This window comes from Aptenodytes forsteri, unplaced genomic scaffold (genome assembly GCF_000699145.1).
Source record: "Aptenodytes forsteri isolate BGI_AS27 unplaced genomic scaffold, ASM69914v1 Scaffold193, whole genome shotgun sequence".
Taxonomy (NCBI): Eukaryota; Metazoa; Chordata; class Aves; order Sphenisciformes; family Spheniscidae; genus Aptenodytes; species Aptenodytes forsteri.
In genome coordinates, this window is record NW_008795405.1 from 16096660 (window position 1) to 16112201 (window position 15542).

A 15542-nucleotide genomic window follows, 5' to 3' on the forward strand; every position below is an offset into this window, starting at 1 on the left:
AATACTTGAATATTCTCAGTCTAGTCCTTTCTATTTAAAAAAAAAAACAAAAACACAACAACCAAACAAACAAAACAAAAACAACAACCCACACCACACCAAACAGAGCAACTTTTTTTTTTTTTAACTAAGTAATATTTTCTGGATTGGTCGTCTTTGGGCTTTCTTGTCAGGTTTACATCGTTCTTCAACTGACATCCAGGAGGTACTACTTCAAATCCGGCCTTGTCAGCAGTCAGTAAATTCAGTGGATTTCTTCATGTGTCTTATGGGTAATGTTCCTCTTTTTTATATGCCAGTTAGTCTTTTCCCTTCATCCAATTCAGTAATATTCAGTAGAGCTCTAACTCACCTTTTGACAGTGTATTATTGTAGTGGGATGTAATTCTTCCAACCAGGTATGCATATGCCCTATAATTTGGTTTTGTTCCAAGTTTTCATCAGCAAATTACCTAACTGAAAAGTCTCTTCCTCTTTTTTTTGATGTACTCCTTTTTTGAGCAGATATAAGTTAGGACAGTGTCATAGATCAAGTAATCTAAATATTTAAAGGTGACAGACTGGTGCAAATAGTATCTGGGGAGAAGCACAGATTTGGAGATGGTACAGGTCTGTTGGTACATTGCCTGTTTCTCTGACCGTCGCTCCCAGAGGCGCACATCTCCTAGGAGACAAAATGGTCCCTCAAATAGCTCATTGTAAAAATAAATGTGCAAGTCTCGTATGGTGAAGAAAAGGTTGCTTACAGTTTTGTTCCAAATACCTTAAGTAATTTGACTAAAAAGTTTAGAAATTGTTATGCTGTGCTTTTTTTGTATTTCTGGGATTATGCAGGAAAACTGTTTCCATGTGCCTATATATTGGTTCTTAGTGCTGCAATACCTTAGTTTTTAATAATAAAAAAGAGTTACTTATAATTACTGAGCTTTCTAGAAAGGAAAACCTGAATTTTGCAATATCCAAGTTTATCAACATTATGTTAAACTTAAGATATGCCCATTTCTAGGTTGAAAGAAATACTCAGATGAGCACGAAACATGAGGTTTTCATCTCCTGAATGTCATATGTCTATATCTTAATTCATAACATACATATTAGCAACCAGTCATAAAATACTTCATGGGAATGCTTATAAGGTTTTATATTTAGAAATCACTCCTAACAATAATTCTTACTGTGAATCACCTTTTAACATGGCTCTTGAAAGCTAAAGTTGTGGATGCTCCTCTTAACGCTGTTTTTCCGTGGTTAAGTTGAACTGCAGTTTGGTAATTCTTGGCGACCTTACTGAAGGAAGGATTAAGCTTTTGGCTTTTACAGGAAAAAAAATAATGCTTGTGCTCGTTCTAGCAGGTGCGCACCGAGTATTACCTGCGGGGGAAATAATAGAGCAGCAGTAAGATCGCGCTGCTTTAAAAAAAACCAAACGCAACGACCCGTCACCCCCTCGGGCCCCGCTTCTCCGGGCCCCGCTTCTCCGAGCCCCGCTTCGCTCCTGCTGGGCCCGGCCCGGCGCCGCGGGAGGCGCGGGGCTGGCCCCGGGGCCGGGGGCCGGCGCAGGGCGCAGTGACAGCCCCGCACCAGCCTCCGCTCATTCGCGGCCGCCTCGGTGTCATTTTAAGTTGCTGCCGTTAGCCAATGGGGCTCCTCCCGCCCGCTGACATCACTAACTAGCCAGTTCCCTCCAGCTGCAGAGCGCTTCAGTTTCTGTCTTTTTTTAAACTAAAATGGAGGCTGGTCTCTTGCCTTAAGGAATACATTGCCTTGCCTGCTGGAGCCTAGATGTTGACATGTAACAGAGCTGGCAGCAGGATGGTGGTTGACGCAGCCAATTCCAATGGGCCGTTCCAGCCCGTGGCCCTTTTGCATATTAGAGGTGAGTTATTGTGCTTGTGCGAGTGAATCGCGACCCTCTGGCGAGCTAATAAATGGCTATTGTGGTGCTCAGATAAGGGGGGCAGGAAGTCCTTTGTAGCCCGGTCCCTTTCGGTTTGTTACAGCCGCAATAAAACCGGGGGAGATCGAAAGCCGTGTTCTATTAAATGCGTTTTGGGAAGATTTAAGAATTCGTAGAGGCATTGCATACACAGTTAAAAGCAGGTTTTACTGCTTTCTGCCGTAACTCTCCCATCCCCCTTTCAAGCTGTGCTGATGTCAAAGGATGTGAAGTCACTACCCCAGAAAGGTACTGAGTGGGGGGGAGGGAAGAGCCAAGTTACGGCTATACAGTTTCTATAGAATAAGGGCAAACGTTTGGTGTGCTTCAAAGCCTTTTCTGTGTGAGTCGTTCGGATAGAGCTCCTTTAAAATCCACTGCAGCTTGTAAAAGAATTGGGAGTGTTGTTGGGGAAGAAGGGGGAGATGTGACATTTATTATGAAAATATCCTTTATGTATTCAGAAAGCATTTCTTAGAAGAGATGCAGTTCGGCTTTAACAAGCGAGCTCTTATGTGCCTATTGCTTTGTGCAGTTTTGAATGTTAAATTTCTTCACAGAATATGTTCTTTTGGGTTTATAGAATTAGTGCATTGCAAATCTACATTTTATGTATTTCATTGGGAAAATACATGTTGGTATGATGCTTTTGCATAATACTGAGTGTGTATCTCTTTTTCTGTATTTTTGCAGTTAGTAAAATTTTGCATTGCTATGGGTGTTTTTTGTGTATTTTTTTAGCTGGCTGTTAACCAACCAAAGCTTTTTTTTTTCATGTCTTCCTTAAGGTGGTTTTGGTTTAGAACTTTTTATGAAAGCAGAACATGTATTGGCTGGGATCAGCACACCTTGAACAATGGCATTTATATGCAAGAAACACAGCTGATCCATTCTCAATTACCTTTGCTTCTCAGCTTTCACTGGTGTAGACTTGATGTTAGTACTGAAAAGAATTTTTTTTATTAATATTCCATACACAAAAATTTTGCTTTGAAAGTTTAAAAACACCCAACTGTTCAGAAGCCTGTTCCTCTTCAGCAGTAGCACTGGTCTTCATGTATTAAGAAATCATGATTTCTCTTTACCTTTTAAGAGCTATATCCTTCTCTGTCTGGAGTGGGACTGGATGTATTCTAGAAGACTCTAATTCTGGTCTGTGAGTGGGGGGGAAATGCGATAAAATTCCCTTGAGTTAGAATAGGGACTGTGCTTGTTGTCAAGGGAATATAAATGCAACTGCCTGACCTGTAGACAGGCCTTCGCTTTTCACTCTGCGCAAATCACCTTAATTCTCTGATAGATGCTCCCTTTTGGAAGGGGAGAAGCATCATCTTTTAAAGGTGCAAGTCAGGAAAACAAACCAAGGTTGGAATCGGAATGATGAAATGTTATAATGATGAACCTTAATAATCCTTTGTCTCAATACAATAACAAGGTTCTTGTCAGTGAATTTATTATCCCTGTTGCTCCAATCAAATACATGATTGTGGAAACAACGAATTTTAAGAAACTGTTCTAAAATTTACTTTTCTAAGACCTAAATTTTTGGTGCACTGGGTAATACGGTAGTAAAGTAGAGGTTAAGGGGGTTTTGTGGTTTGGTTTTCTGTTTTTTCCTAAATGGGTGATGAGAATGGACTTCCTTGTAAGCAATTAAGGAATAACTGGGAGATTGTTTTGCATTTTTCAGGTGGTAGGAAATTAGATGGGTCTCTGGTATTATAGCCCGGAGGATTTTCTTGACACTGGGAGGGGAAAAGCATCTCTTCCATACATGTATGTATACAGAAGTTGCTTTGGTTTTTGGTGTGTACCTCACCTCACTAGCTGCTTTGATGTTACCAGTACTGATCTGCCTCCAAAATGAAGCCTGTTTGAACACTACATAGAAAATTAATAGCAGTAAAAGCGAACTGGTGACTGAAGCCTAATGACAAATGTTTACCGTCTGTCCCAATCCATGCTACTTTTACAGTTGTCCTTTTACATCATCTGTTGCAGTATAGGATTGAATTTCTAGTAGAAGTACTCCTCTTTGCAGCTGTAAGAGCTAAAACTTCAATATCAAAAGAGGGGGGATGACACAAGTCCCTCAGTTGTTTCTAGTAGATCTAGTTTGTTGTAATAGAGAAGATACTGCTTTATCACCAATTTCATATAATCTTTAAACTAAAATTTTGAGGTGAAGTATTGTATTTTATTTTACCCTTATATTGTAGCTACCATATTTGGCCTTAATCTTATTTTTAAAAAAATCTGTGAAGCCTTGTGGACTACACTATCAGGACTTCTTTGAAAGTAAAAATTGAAATCTTGCTTTTAAAGTTGATTCTAAAACACTTTCTGTACCTGCATCATATGGAGTATGTAATGTTTGCAGAATAAAAAGGAAATCTTCTGATCTGACATGGGGTGGGTGCTTGTTCCCCTTCCTCCTGCCCCTCCTGAACTGCAGACAGCTTTATTGTCTGGGCTACTTACAGCTTTGCCGAAACAACACAGTTGGAAAAATAGATGCAGGTGGTTTTTTAAAAATAATGTTAGGAGTCTTGTGAATAGGAAATAAGGGTGTCGGAATTTTATTGAATGCTGTTGCTGTCACTGGTATCTGCGAAATCACCAATAAGGAGCAACAGTAGGTATTTGTAGGATAGGAGGTGTTGGGGCTCCAAATACCCTGTCCTGCAGTTCATTTGGCTGCTGGTACTCAAGGTCATCTTGGATATGGTGCAGCCGTGTAATCTTGAGTCAGACTGCTGTGGAAAGAGCTGTGAGAAGTCTTGTCGGGGTTCCCCTTTCATTCAGGAGTTGTCTTTAAGCTCAGGCCCTTGGCCTTGGTCGTTGCCTCAGCTAGGTTGCAGCTATGTGGTTGTCCAGCCGCGTACCTTGCTGATCTGGATCCTGATGTGTTGACTGCCTGGCTTGGTGTGCCTCTTCACTGTGGACTTGTTCAGCAACCACTGGACTGTTGGCTGACCCTGATCACTGTCAGTACACCTGCTCTCCTTTCTTCATTCAGGTACTGTGAGACTATGCCCTTTGTCACAACCATAGACTATTGGCAGTTGTTCAGGACCAATGTGTAGAAATCAGGTCTGCAGAAGATGACTTTGGACCTGTTGGAAAATACCAAGCACCAAAAGAGCCTAAGCCACACTGAACGCCAAGTGGCATGGAGCCATTACTGCATGTTATTTGTGTGTGCTGAAAGCACTGGCTCAGTGAGAGTGTTTGGCCTGCTGGAGTGGTGAGCCCTTGGTCATTCCACCCGCAACAGGCTTTCCAGGAGATCCGAGTTCTTCTACTGTTGCATTGATCTTTCTGGAGCATAAAGATAGTGCATAACAGTCAGCTGAGCTGCTTGTCACTGGTTATCATGGTGAACTGAAAACTTACCTTGTGTTGAAATGATCCAAAGCTTCCAAGAAAATTACAATTTCAGTTTGAGCAGCCATTATGGCCGTGGAATAATTACTGTGGTTTGTGATCCTGGATAGAGACTTGAGCTTGTAGCTGGCTGTGAAACAAATGGTGTAGCCAAAGCATCTGGTCGTGGGGTATCTGCATGGAGACCTCCTTTAGGATCTTTGTACATAGGTCACTAGCTATGAAGATGCCATTAGGACAGCACAGAGAAGAGGGTTATCAGGTATTACGAATTTAAGGTTTTTGTAACAAGGAGAGAAGCAGAGCTGGATGGTGTTTCCAAGATGCGTCTTTCTCCTTACGGAGCCCTTCTGGCAGCTAAACCCCTAGGGTGATGGAAGTGCACTCAAGACCCTGACAGGAGGATCCACATAAATGAGATGAGGCTTGGGGGAAGGAATGAGGACCTTTTGATTTCTATCTCAGCACTTCAAGCAAAGAAAGCAGCTGTAAGAGCAGCATGGATTAGGACAAACAGTAAACATTTGTCACTAGACTTCAGAGTTTCATATTTACTGTTGTGAGTTGTCTTGCTGAAAACTGTAGTTGTAGTACAGAGTGCAGTTGCAGGTAGAAAATATTTGTAATTCATTCTGTAGGCAGATTATAAATGTTTATTCATTGGGGGGGCACACATAGTTCATTAGGAATACAGTTCAGTGCTGATAAGAAAAATCTCTTAATACTGTTTTTTCAGTAATGTAGAAGTAGCCCAAATGCCAGTGTTTTTATGAACTCAAGACACAGATATTTGAACAAAATATAGGTAAAACTATGCTGTGATCTGCAATGGCAGAATTAGCAGAATATAGAAGTTACTTTAGTGGCTCAGTTGCTGACTAGCTGGGATTGATAATGTCTGTTAATGCCTTTCAAAAATTATTTTCAAGATGTTTTGCAAGACATACGGAAAGTTGTGTGGGAAGGAGAGTGAGAACACCCTAATACTGTGTCAACTCAAACTGCTGCTTCCTGTAGGCCGTAACCTGTTTCAAATATCTCACTGCCCATCTTTCTCCTCTACCTTCCAGAGCAGCAAATTTTTTTGACAGATTCAACTTTGTCATTATTTAAGTACTTCAGATTTCGTGAAAGATGCTTTGACTTTTTTCAAAGAAGATGTAAGTCATGTTAACTCTGTCCGTTCTTTCTATGTGCTCCTCATATGTATTAATCTTGAGTAAGGGATTGTGGAAGGTAGTTCATATTCCATCTTCACATAGTGCTTTTCTACGGGGTATGGCTAAAAATGTCAGTGGTAATGTTTTTGTGATGTAAATATCTGACTATTTAGATAGAAATTTGCATTCTTGTCAAAGTCTGATGAAAGATCACTTGAGTTGGGGTAGGTACTGCCATAGCATCAAGCACCTGTCGGTGGTGTTTTCCCTGAGCTTGGGCCACCTTTGATCTGGAGCTGAAAAGTTACCTGATCATTATGAACTACTGTCATGTTCTTGAAGCAACCAAGTGCTATCTAGCTATTGCAAGGTGCATTTCCACTTTATATTTTCATACTTGGCTATGAAAGGTCAAGTCCCTTTTGACAATGTGTAAACATAGGAAACAACTTTTAAGTGAGCTGCATGTTGCATTTAAACCTGAAGTACCATGAAAGTCACCTTTCATGCTACTGGTTTTTTGCTGTTAGTGTATACTGCAGTGGAAAATGAATCTGTTTTATTCCTTCTGTCTTTTCTGTGTAATGATAATCTTCAGCTTCACACACATTTTGCATTTTCCACATAAGTAGGTATTTTTAAGGATGATGAATTTAACTGGTCTGAGCATGTATGTTTATTTAAATATTAATTACCTTTAATCCTTCAACACATTTAAATTTAGTAAACATTTAAGGTACAGTGACTCTCTGTTGTGAGAAGTGAGGAAAGTCTTCCTGGGAAGAAAGGTACATAGAGTAGACATCTTAATCACTTTCTTCAGAGATGCTTCTATCACAGTGATGAATCGTGCTAATTCTCTTTCAGTGAATCTAAATTAAAAAATTACAGCTACTTGTAAAGTTGCGGGTTTGTTTTTACTTTTGTGGAAATATTCCTGTGCAAAAGACCTTCAAAACTTTTTTCAACCCTGCTAATCCAATACAAGGTTTTTTTTCATGGCCAGCACACATCTTCTGTCCTGCTTGTGGGTCATAGTTGTTGGTGGTCTTGGATCAAATGGATGAACCTTAGCTGAGATTTAAAGGAGAGAAAAAATGCTTGTTCTTCCCTTTTCTCCCATATGAGCCAATTATAATTTGGTAATCTGAACGGTTGAGAATGAGCTGCATGTTTGGGCTGATACCTGTGCCTTCCTACCAAGCCACCCAGACTCCATTGATACTCAGCTTGACTCCTGGAGTTCATAGTCATTCCTCTTGCCAAAAGTTTCTTACATCCTCATAGCAAGTTCTCAGCCACTGCTGCTTTTTAACATTGCTTAACCAGTTGTACACTGAATCGTTAGCTTTGAAACGCAGCCACTGTTCCTTTCTAAAAGTCTTGCTTCAAAAAGGAGAAACAAGACCATCTTCTCAACAACAAGCAGCAGTTCTATTCTTAATGAACCTACGCTGCTCGTATCTATAGGATTGTGAAACGTTGGCTTAAGAGTTTCATCAATTAGTATTAGATAATCATCTGATGAATTGTCAAAGGATTGATAATGGTACAAATGCCTGTGGTGCTGTATTGCCTCTTGTATGGTTTTGCTAGGTTTTTTTTGAAGGACATCCAGTCATAGCCACAGTACACAGCCAGACATAGACATAGTTTTTTAATGGTACATACTGAAGCAACTCATGGGGAGTGTTTTTAATACTTGACCAAGAGGAGATTTAAAGGAGGTTGCTTAGTTATCACTCCTGCTGCGTTTAACATGGTGACGTGCTTATTAACTCTTCACTTACTGTGCATCACTTTGTATCAGAGGATGTATTTTACCTTGTTACTGCTTTTACTCTGTGTGCTCTGTTATTCCTTTTACTTCACTTTGGGTTATTTTTATCTTTGTATAGATCCTTTGCCCATATGAAGAGTGTATGTATAAATTCTGCTGCTGGAAGCAATGAGGATGTTAAGTGTTCACACTGCACTTAAAATCTCTAAGGGTATCACTATAAAATGTCTCTGGAGGGGACTTTTTGTTGAGCTGAAAATTCCGTGAAATTATAGGAAGGTAGTCAGCTGGAATTTTTAAGTTACGGTTACTGACTCATGGTGTAATTTGCGTGCCCTTTCAAGGAAGCAAAATTGTATCGGCATAAATGCATCTCTTCCTCAATTTTTATTCATACATCAAAAATCTTCTGTTTTGTGATTTGCTATGAAATGCATTTTAATCTTAAAATTCAGTGTCATCTGTTTCTGAGGAAAATTTTTATTCCCATTTCTGTTCGAAGCTTTTAATAATTAATTTCAACTTCAGTAGAGTCAGCTGATTCTCTCCATGTGCTATCAAATACTGTTAGCTACTGAAACTGCATTGTAAACCGCGCAGATTAAGTGAGCACCAGTGGTATTTAATAGATACAGGAATATTTACATCATATGCAGACAAGATGTTCCTCTGGTGGTGGTGGCTTTTACATTCTAACCTTTATGCCCAAGAGAAACACCCTATACCAGTGACAGTACAGTCTTGTCAGCCTAACAGAGCCGGTGCTTGGCTTCTGTCCGCACGCTTGTGTCTCAAATGACAAAACTGAGTTAAATGATGCTCTGAGCGCGTGATATTTTAAAGCCATATCTACACCTCTTTTAGTCAATTCCACTTAATGCACATACAAATCATGCAACACCATTTCTGCTATAATTTGCCAATTAAGTTTTGTTTTTCAAATGCAGTTAAAATTAGGGGTGGGGTCTGACTCTGGATTGTTGTCAGTAGTGGAAGTGACAGTTTTATGTTAATTTTTCATAATTGCTCTTGTTACTGATATGGATCTGAATTTTATGAAGTAAATTCTTTATAAGTTACACAAAGAAAAGATGATATATGAAATGTAAAAGATGTAAAAATGAAGTAAACTATTCATTTGGGACTTTTCTAGTTCATAGCACTCTACTAAGTTGAAACACTTTCTCATTTTGAGGAGTCTTACGGAAGGTTTTTAATTTGCATTTTTGGATTAAAGCTACCAGCTGTGTGTCTTCACACAGCCTCTAGAACTGAATTCTGGTATTGCTTTTGTATTTAAAGTAAAAGCATAACAATGTCAGTGCTGTTTCAAAGGTGTCCTATGTTCATTCAAGCCACGTTGGAAAGAAAACTTGAACAAAATTGATCAAAGCTTGAAATCCCATAAATAGTTTAAGGAAAAAGTGTGTTGTCTGTCCTTTGGGTGTAGTAAGCTTTTCTTCAGAAAATATTTTCCGAACAAACTGTAGCTAGTCTTAACACTAGAATCTTTCTTCTAACCTATTCCCAGAATATTTTCATGTCTTTTGCTCCTGTTACATCTAATCTTCTATATAAAGTATCTTCAAATCCAAAAATTAATGCACAAGAGTTTTTTGAGGACTGTCTGTTAAAGTTATTTGCATGATATTAAAACTTCTGTGTTGTTCTTGTCCCAGTAGGAAATTAAGATTTTATTGACCTTTGAATCAGAATAAAGACAACCTTTCTATGCTCAAAATTTTACTTTATACTTCACTGCGTAACTTTTCTCACTCCCTCTTATTGGAAACTCAGTATTCATTAACGTAGCTTAAGGGATAAAGAATCCTAAAGCTTATTTTTAAATGGAAGGAATTAAAGTAAATTGCTTTCATTGCACATCTAAATCTTCTGTTTAAAAAGAAAATTGTAAACAAAATAATTAATATTTTGGGAAATGTGCTGGGAGTGATATGTCTGAACATGTCCAGGGTTTCTGGACATGCAGTAGTGGGTCAGTCTTGGCTTCATAGCTAATAAAGCCAAGCAACTTGTTTGTGCCCTGTAAATTTACAAATTTGTTGGAGGCTCCAATTTAAATGTATTACGTAATGAAATTCTCCACTCTTTCTGATGTGTGAGAGGGGTGGAAATTTGGTGCAAATTCTCACCAGAACCTCAGCTTTTCTGGCAGCTAAGCAGGGACGCTGTTGCTAATAGGTACAGTTTCTGTTCTTACTAGAATTCCTTTGTGAGACTGAAGGCTAGTTTGACCAGAGACTGAAGACATCTGTTTGAAGGAAATGTGCATGTTTCCTGACAGATATGATATGAGGAAAATAATGTTGGATTGTGCAGGAATGATTTTTTAGTTAAATGGAAAATTCTTAAGCTCTTAATTCCTGACAAAACGTGCAGGTATATTGTATCTTTAATCTTCTTAAAATATGATTGTTGAAAGCACATATTTTAGTACATTTTGAAATGGGCATAATTGGCTTTCTACTATATCTGAGTCAAAACTTTCCTTGCTGAAACATAACTTTTATTTCCTAGCAGGGAACTGCTGGTAATTACTGTTAGCATTTGAAGTAATTGTTGTTAGCATTTGACATGGCCACCATTGGCTGCTAAGCAAGTTACTGACCTAGCTCTAAAATTATTTCTTTTTCTTTCCAAAACATTGTTGCTATTGTGCTTGACCATTTCTTTTACCTGTGTCACTTCACGTGAGGTGCCTAAATTTCACAGGCGTATGGGGCTAAGGAAGTGTTGCTTATGCCAAAAAATGAGGAAAACTATGCACTGAATTGGAAAGTAGGATTTTTCAGGGAATACAAAAAAACCCACCCAAACACCCCTTCCCCCCAAAAAGAAAACCTCACAAACAAACAAAAACCCACACACAGAGGTTGGGACTTAATACACTTTAATAGACAGTAAGAAATTGCTCTCAAGAAAACCACAAAAAAAGTCCTGGTGGTATTTGGTGATACTTCTGCATATCTCGTAATGACTGCTGGAATTTTTAATGCTGTATGGCAATTTGGGATGATTTTAGTTGTCAATCAACCATTCAGGACCTCAGTTTGCATCTCGGCTAAGAGTTACCTGCACTGTTAAAGCCCTCCCTATGAATACACTTCTCAAAGACTTACCATATTCCCCATCCTACTTCTAGTTTTGAAGAGAATGGAGAATTTAGAAAGCTGACTTAGTGTTGTCATCAAGAAAAGGTTATGGAAGTGTTAATTTAAAAATAAATGTTAACTTCAGGGAAACTGGAGTGTACATGCAGTTGTGCTTATAACTTAACCAGAGTTCTTGCATGGGGGCTGTGCATTTGGTTGCATTAGGGTGTGAAACACTTGAGTTTGTAGAAAACCATGGAGCGCTTTTCTTCATGCTTTCTAATCTAGTATGTCATCTCTTTCTAAGCCAACACATGACCCAGCATTCTTCAATGAATTATTGTGCTCTCTGTTAATAATTATTCTAAATGTCATCATCAAATCCACCTATTTTGTCACTCAGAAGCATCCAATAGAAAGCAAGCAGTAACCCCCAGGGTTTAGCATATGTATGAGGAGTGAGGAGACGAAGAAGCAAGCTGATACGCTCTAGGGAAATAATGAAGTTATTTTACATTTTGGAGGTTGATTGTTCCTTGAATTATATTTATCGTAGATGTGTGACAGGTAACACTGATTGGCAAGTTACTCAGACTCATGAGTGGTATCTGACTAGAATTCTGGGTTGATGTATGGAGTCTGCGTGTGTTTCAGGAAACAGCACTTCTGCTTACAGCAGATGGTTAGGCTTGATTAGCTGATGACTTATTTCAACCAAGTGTCCAAAGTGGCAGCGTTTATTCAGTGGTTCATGGGTTTCTTCAATTTACTTAATATAAATAGTCTTCTGAATTACACCATGCACTTGCATTATGTTCTGTAACGTAACTCAAGCCTGGTCTCACCACAGTAGTGCTTTATTCTTTCAGAGATTGTTATACATATTTATAAATAATTTTAAAGTTTTCAAATGCAGTTGAAGATGTTGCATAATAAGTTTGTTTTTATGCCCTGAGAATGGATTCAAGTACACTGTAATGGCTAGGAAATTGAGGACTTTTCTCTTAGGTTTCTAGTAGGTGCTTTCTGTTTAAAAATGGGGTTTGCTGTCATATTAACTGTATGTATGCCAAAAAGCTCTACTGAGAGTTCTTTATCTGTTTGGTTTCTCTCTTCCCTTGTTAAGACAATTTTTTCTTCTGTTGTCTATTTGATTATCCTCCCTGTCATTTTTCTCCCTAACTTTCAGGTGGAATTTTTATTTCATTAGCTCAAGCCCATTTCGGCTGGCTTTGCTTGTCATTTCCTGTATAAGCATTCCTGTTTTCCTCTTTATGGTACATTGCCTTTAAAGTATTTATATAGTTATCACTCTTACTCTTCACTTTCTATTTTTAAACATTTTAATATAGTCTAAAAATCCTTGTTTCTCTTGAGAATATATTTGTAATAATATTTAAGGATTTTTAAAATTTCATATGGCTTCTAAGAAAACAGTTGACTTCAGATAAAACTCTTTGTAAAGCAGGAGCTTAGGTGCAGGGTGGTGTTGGTCCACTTTGAAAAAATCATTAGATAGGTGCACAGATTATTCACTGTTGATCTACTTTTACTATCATTAGACTTGTTATGTATACCTGGAAAAGATGTTATTGGAAGTAACTTCAGTGCCTCAGGTTCTTTAGTATGTAAAAATTATGCCAAATAGTATAAAATGACAGCAGGCTTTTTTCTACTTCATTACCAGTCAGTCCTTAAAATCTCCCACCTTAAATCTTTGACAGTTAAATGTCATTACTTAGTTTCTCTATCCTCAAAACCACCATGTAATCTTGTAGTTAGGAGATAGCTGCCACCAGCAATAGCCTTCAGCACTGGATTCCCCAAGGACTGCAGCTTTCAGAGGGGATTAGTGTTGTGAAGCACCTGTTTTGAGCTTCAGTCCAGGACTGACAAACATGTGCTTCTCATTTCTTTCAGGCTCTATTAAGCTGTGGGTTTTCTTGGGTGGTGGCTTTTTTTTTGCTGTTGCTGTTTAATTACTCTGATAATGGTTCATTTGATTCTAACAGCCCTTAGTATTTTTTCCATCAGATGGAAGAATATACTGCTTTAAAAGACTCATAATCCAATGAGAAGCTGCTCATTTGAATGAAAATTTAGCCAACAGATTTCTTTACGTAGAAACGGAGAATTTTAAATGTTGTGTACCTTTCTACTTAATGAAATCCAACAGCCACTCGCTTACTCCCCCCTGGTGGGATGGGGGAGAGAATCAGAAGGGTAAAAGTGAGAAAACTCGTGGGCTGAGATAAAGACAGTATAAGTAAAGCAAAAGCTGCACATGCAAGCAAAGCAAAACAAAGAATTCATTCACTACTTCCCATCGGCAGGCAGGTGTTCAGACATCTCCAGGAAAGCAGGGCTCCATCACATGTAATGGTGACTTGGAAAGACAAACGCCATCACTCTGAACGTCCCCCCATTCCTCCTTATTTCCCCAGCTTTATATGCTAAGCATGACGTCATATGGTGTGTACTTGCTGGTGGGGTGGTGTGAGAAGCAGAAAAGGCCTTGACTCTGTGTCAGCGCTGCTCAGCAGTAATTAAAACACCCCTGTGTTATCAACACTGTTTCCAGCACAAATCCAAAACATAGCCCCATACTAGCTACTATGAAGAAAATTAACTCTATCCCAGCCAAAACCAACATTCTCCACCCCTTACTCCGTACCATTTACATCATGCTCAGGTCTCACACTATCCAATACTTTCTCATTACCCACCCCACCCCCCTTCCCATCCTTTGATATAATACACAGATGTCATTCTCCTAGTCTATGGATCACCCCTGTAAAATGTCCACTGGGTTCATTTAGTCCATGACTTTGGGCTCCATCTGTTAGTGGTGGTCACTCAGGACAGGAGAGGTGGTATGTTGCGTGGAGTTATCGGGCACCAAAGCCAGCTCAGGTCAAGTCACTGCTGCACTTGCACTGCTTTGTGTAAGGCTTGTGCTCTGTTGTTTCAGGAGGTTCCTGCTATAGTAATTCCTATAACGTGCAACTCAAATCATGGCTTAGAATGATTTAAAGGTATTTCCATTACAATCTCCACCCCTGGTCCCTTTGGACCAGACCATAGGGTTTAACACAACAGGGAACTCCTCCCCTTTGCCCTGCTCTGGCTTGGACTTATCCACAGACTACAGTTCCTTAAGGTTGTACCTGCTCCAAGTGGAGCCTTATCTATGAGCCACAGTCTCTCCAGGGGTATACCTGCTGCGGCATAGACTTATCCACAGCCACAGTCGCTTTGAGGTGCACCTGTTCCAGCGTGGCCTTCTCCATGGGCCACAATGCCTTCAGAGATATACCTGCTCCAGCGTGGCCTTGCCCATGGCTGCAGTCCCTCCAGGGGTATACCTGCTCTGTCGTGGGCTTATCCATGGCCACATGCTTTGAGGTGCTCCAGCATGACCTCATACGCAGCCACTGATGCTTCAAGGTGTACCTGCTGCAGCATGGACTTATCCACAACCACAGATGCTTCAAGGTATACCTTCTCCAGTGTGGACTTATCCTTGGGCCACAATCCCTTCAGAGGTATACCTGCTGCGACACAGATGTAACCACGGCCAGACTCTTTGAGATGGACCTGCTCTGGCATGGGCTTATCCACAGCCACAGATGCTTCAGGTTGTCCTGCTCCCGCATGGACTCATCCACAGGTCACAGTCCCTTCGACTCGAGTTCACACTGGAGTTCCAGCCTGTCCAGTACAGCAGCACAGAAACAGCAGTGATGCCCTGGCCATCTGCCAGCCCAGGCGCATCGCCATTGCTATTATCAAAATGTTCCCAGGCACAGTAGAGTCAGATGATAAGCACTACAGCAAGCAGCAAAAGCAAAAAGGAGCCACTAACCAGCACTAGACTGTAATACACAGTAAGGCAAGCAAGCTGTGTGGCAAGCACAGGAGCCTGCTGATTAACAGTTAAACAGCAATAACAGCTATAAATTCAATCTAGCACATTCCAATCAAACCTGTCATTATCTCGAACCCTTCGAGCCCCACGTTGGGCGCCAAAAAGGACTGTCGTGGTTTAACCTCAGCCGGCAACTAAGCACCACGCAGCCGCTCGCTCACTCCCCCCCGGTGGGATGGGGGAGAGAATCAGAAGGGTAAAAGTGAGAAAACTCGTGGGTTGAGATAAAGACAGTTTA

General features: G+C 39.9%; 1 protein-coding gene across 2 annotated transcripts in view; it reads left to right on the forward strand.

Moving 5' to 3' along the window:
• The first annotated feature begins 1710 nt into the window (after nt 1-1710).
• PPP2R5C (protein phosphatase 2 regulatory subunit B'gamma) overlaps nt 1711-15542 on the forward strand; it is a 55854-nt gene continuing 42022 nt past the window's right edge. For both annotated transcript variants that reach the window (XM_009280843.2, XM_009280844.2), the window contains exon 1: nt 1711-1876. In XM_009280843.2, the coding sequence (XP_009279118.1) occupies nt 1783-1876 (94 nt within the window). In that variant the 5' untranslated portion in view covers nt 1711-1782. The remainder of the gene's footprint in view (nt 1877-15542) is intronic.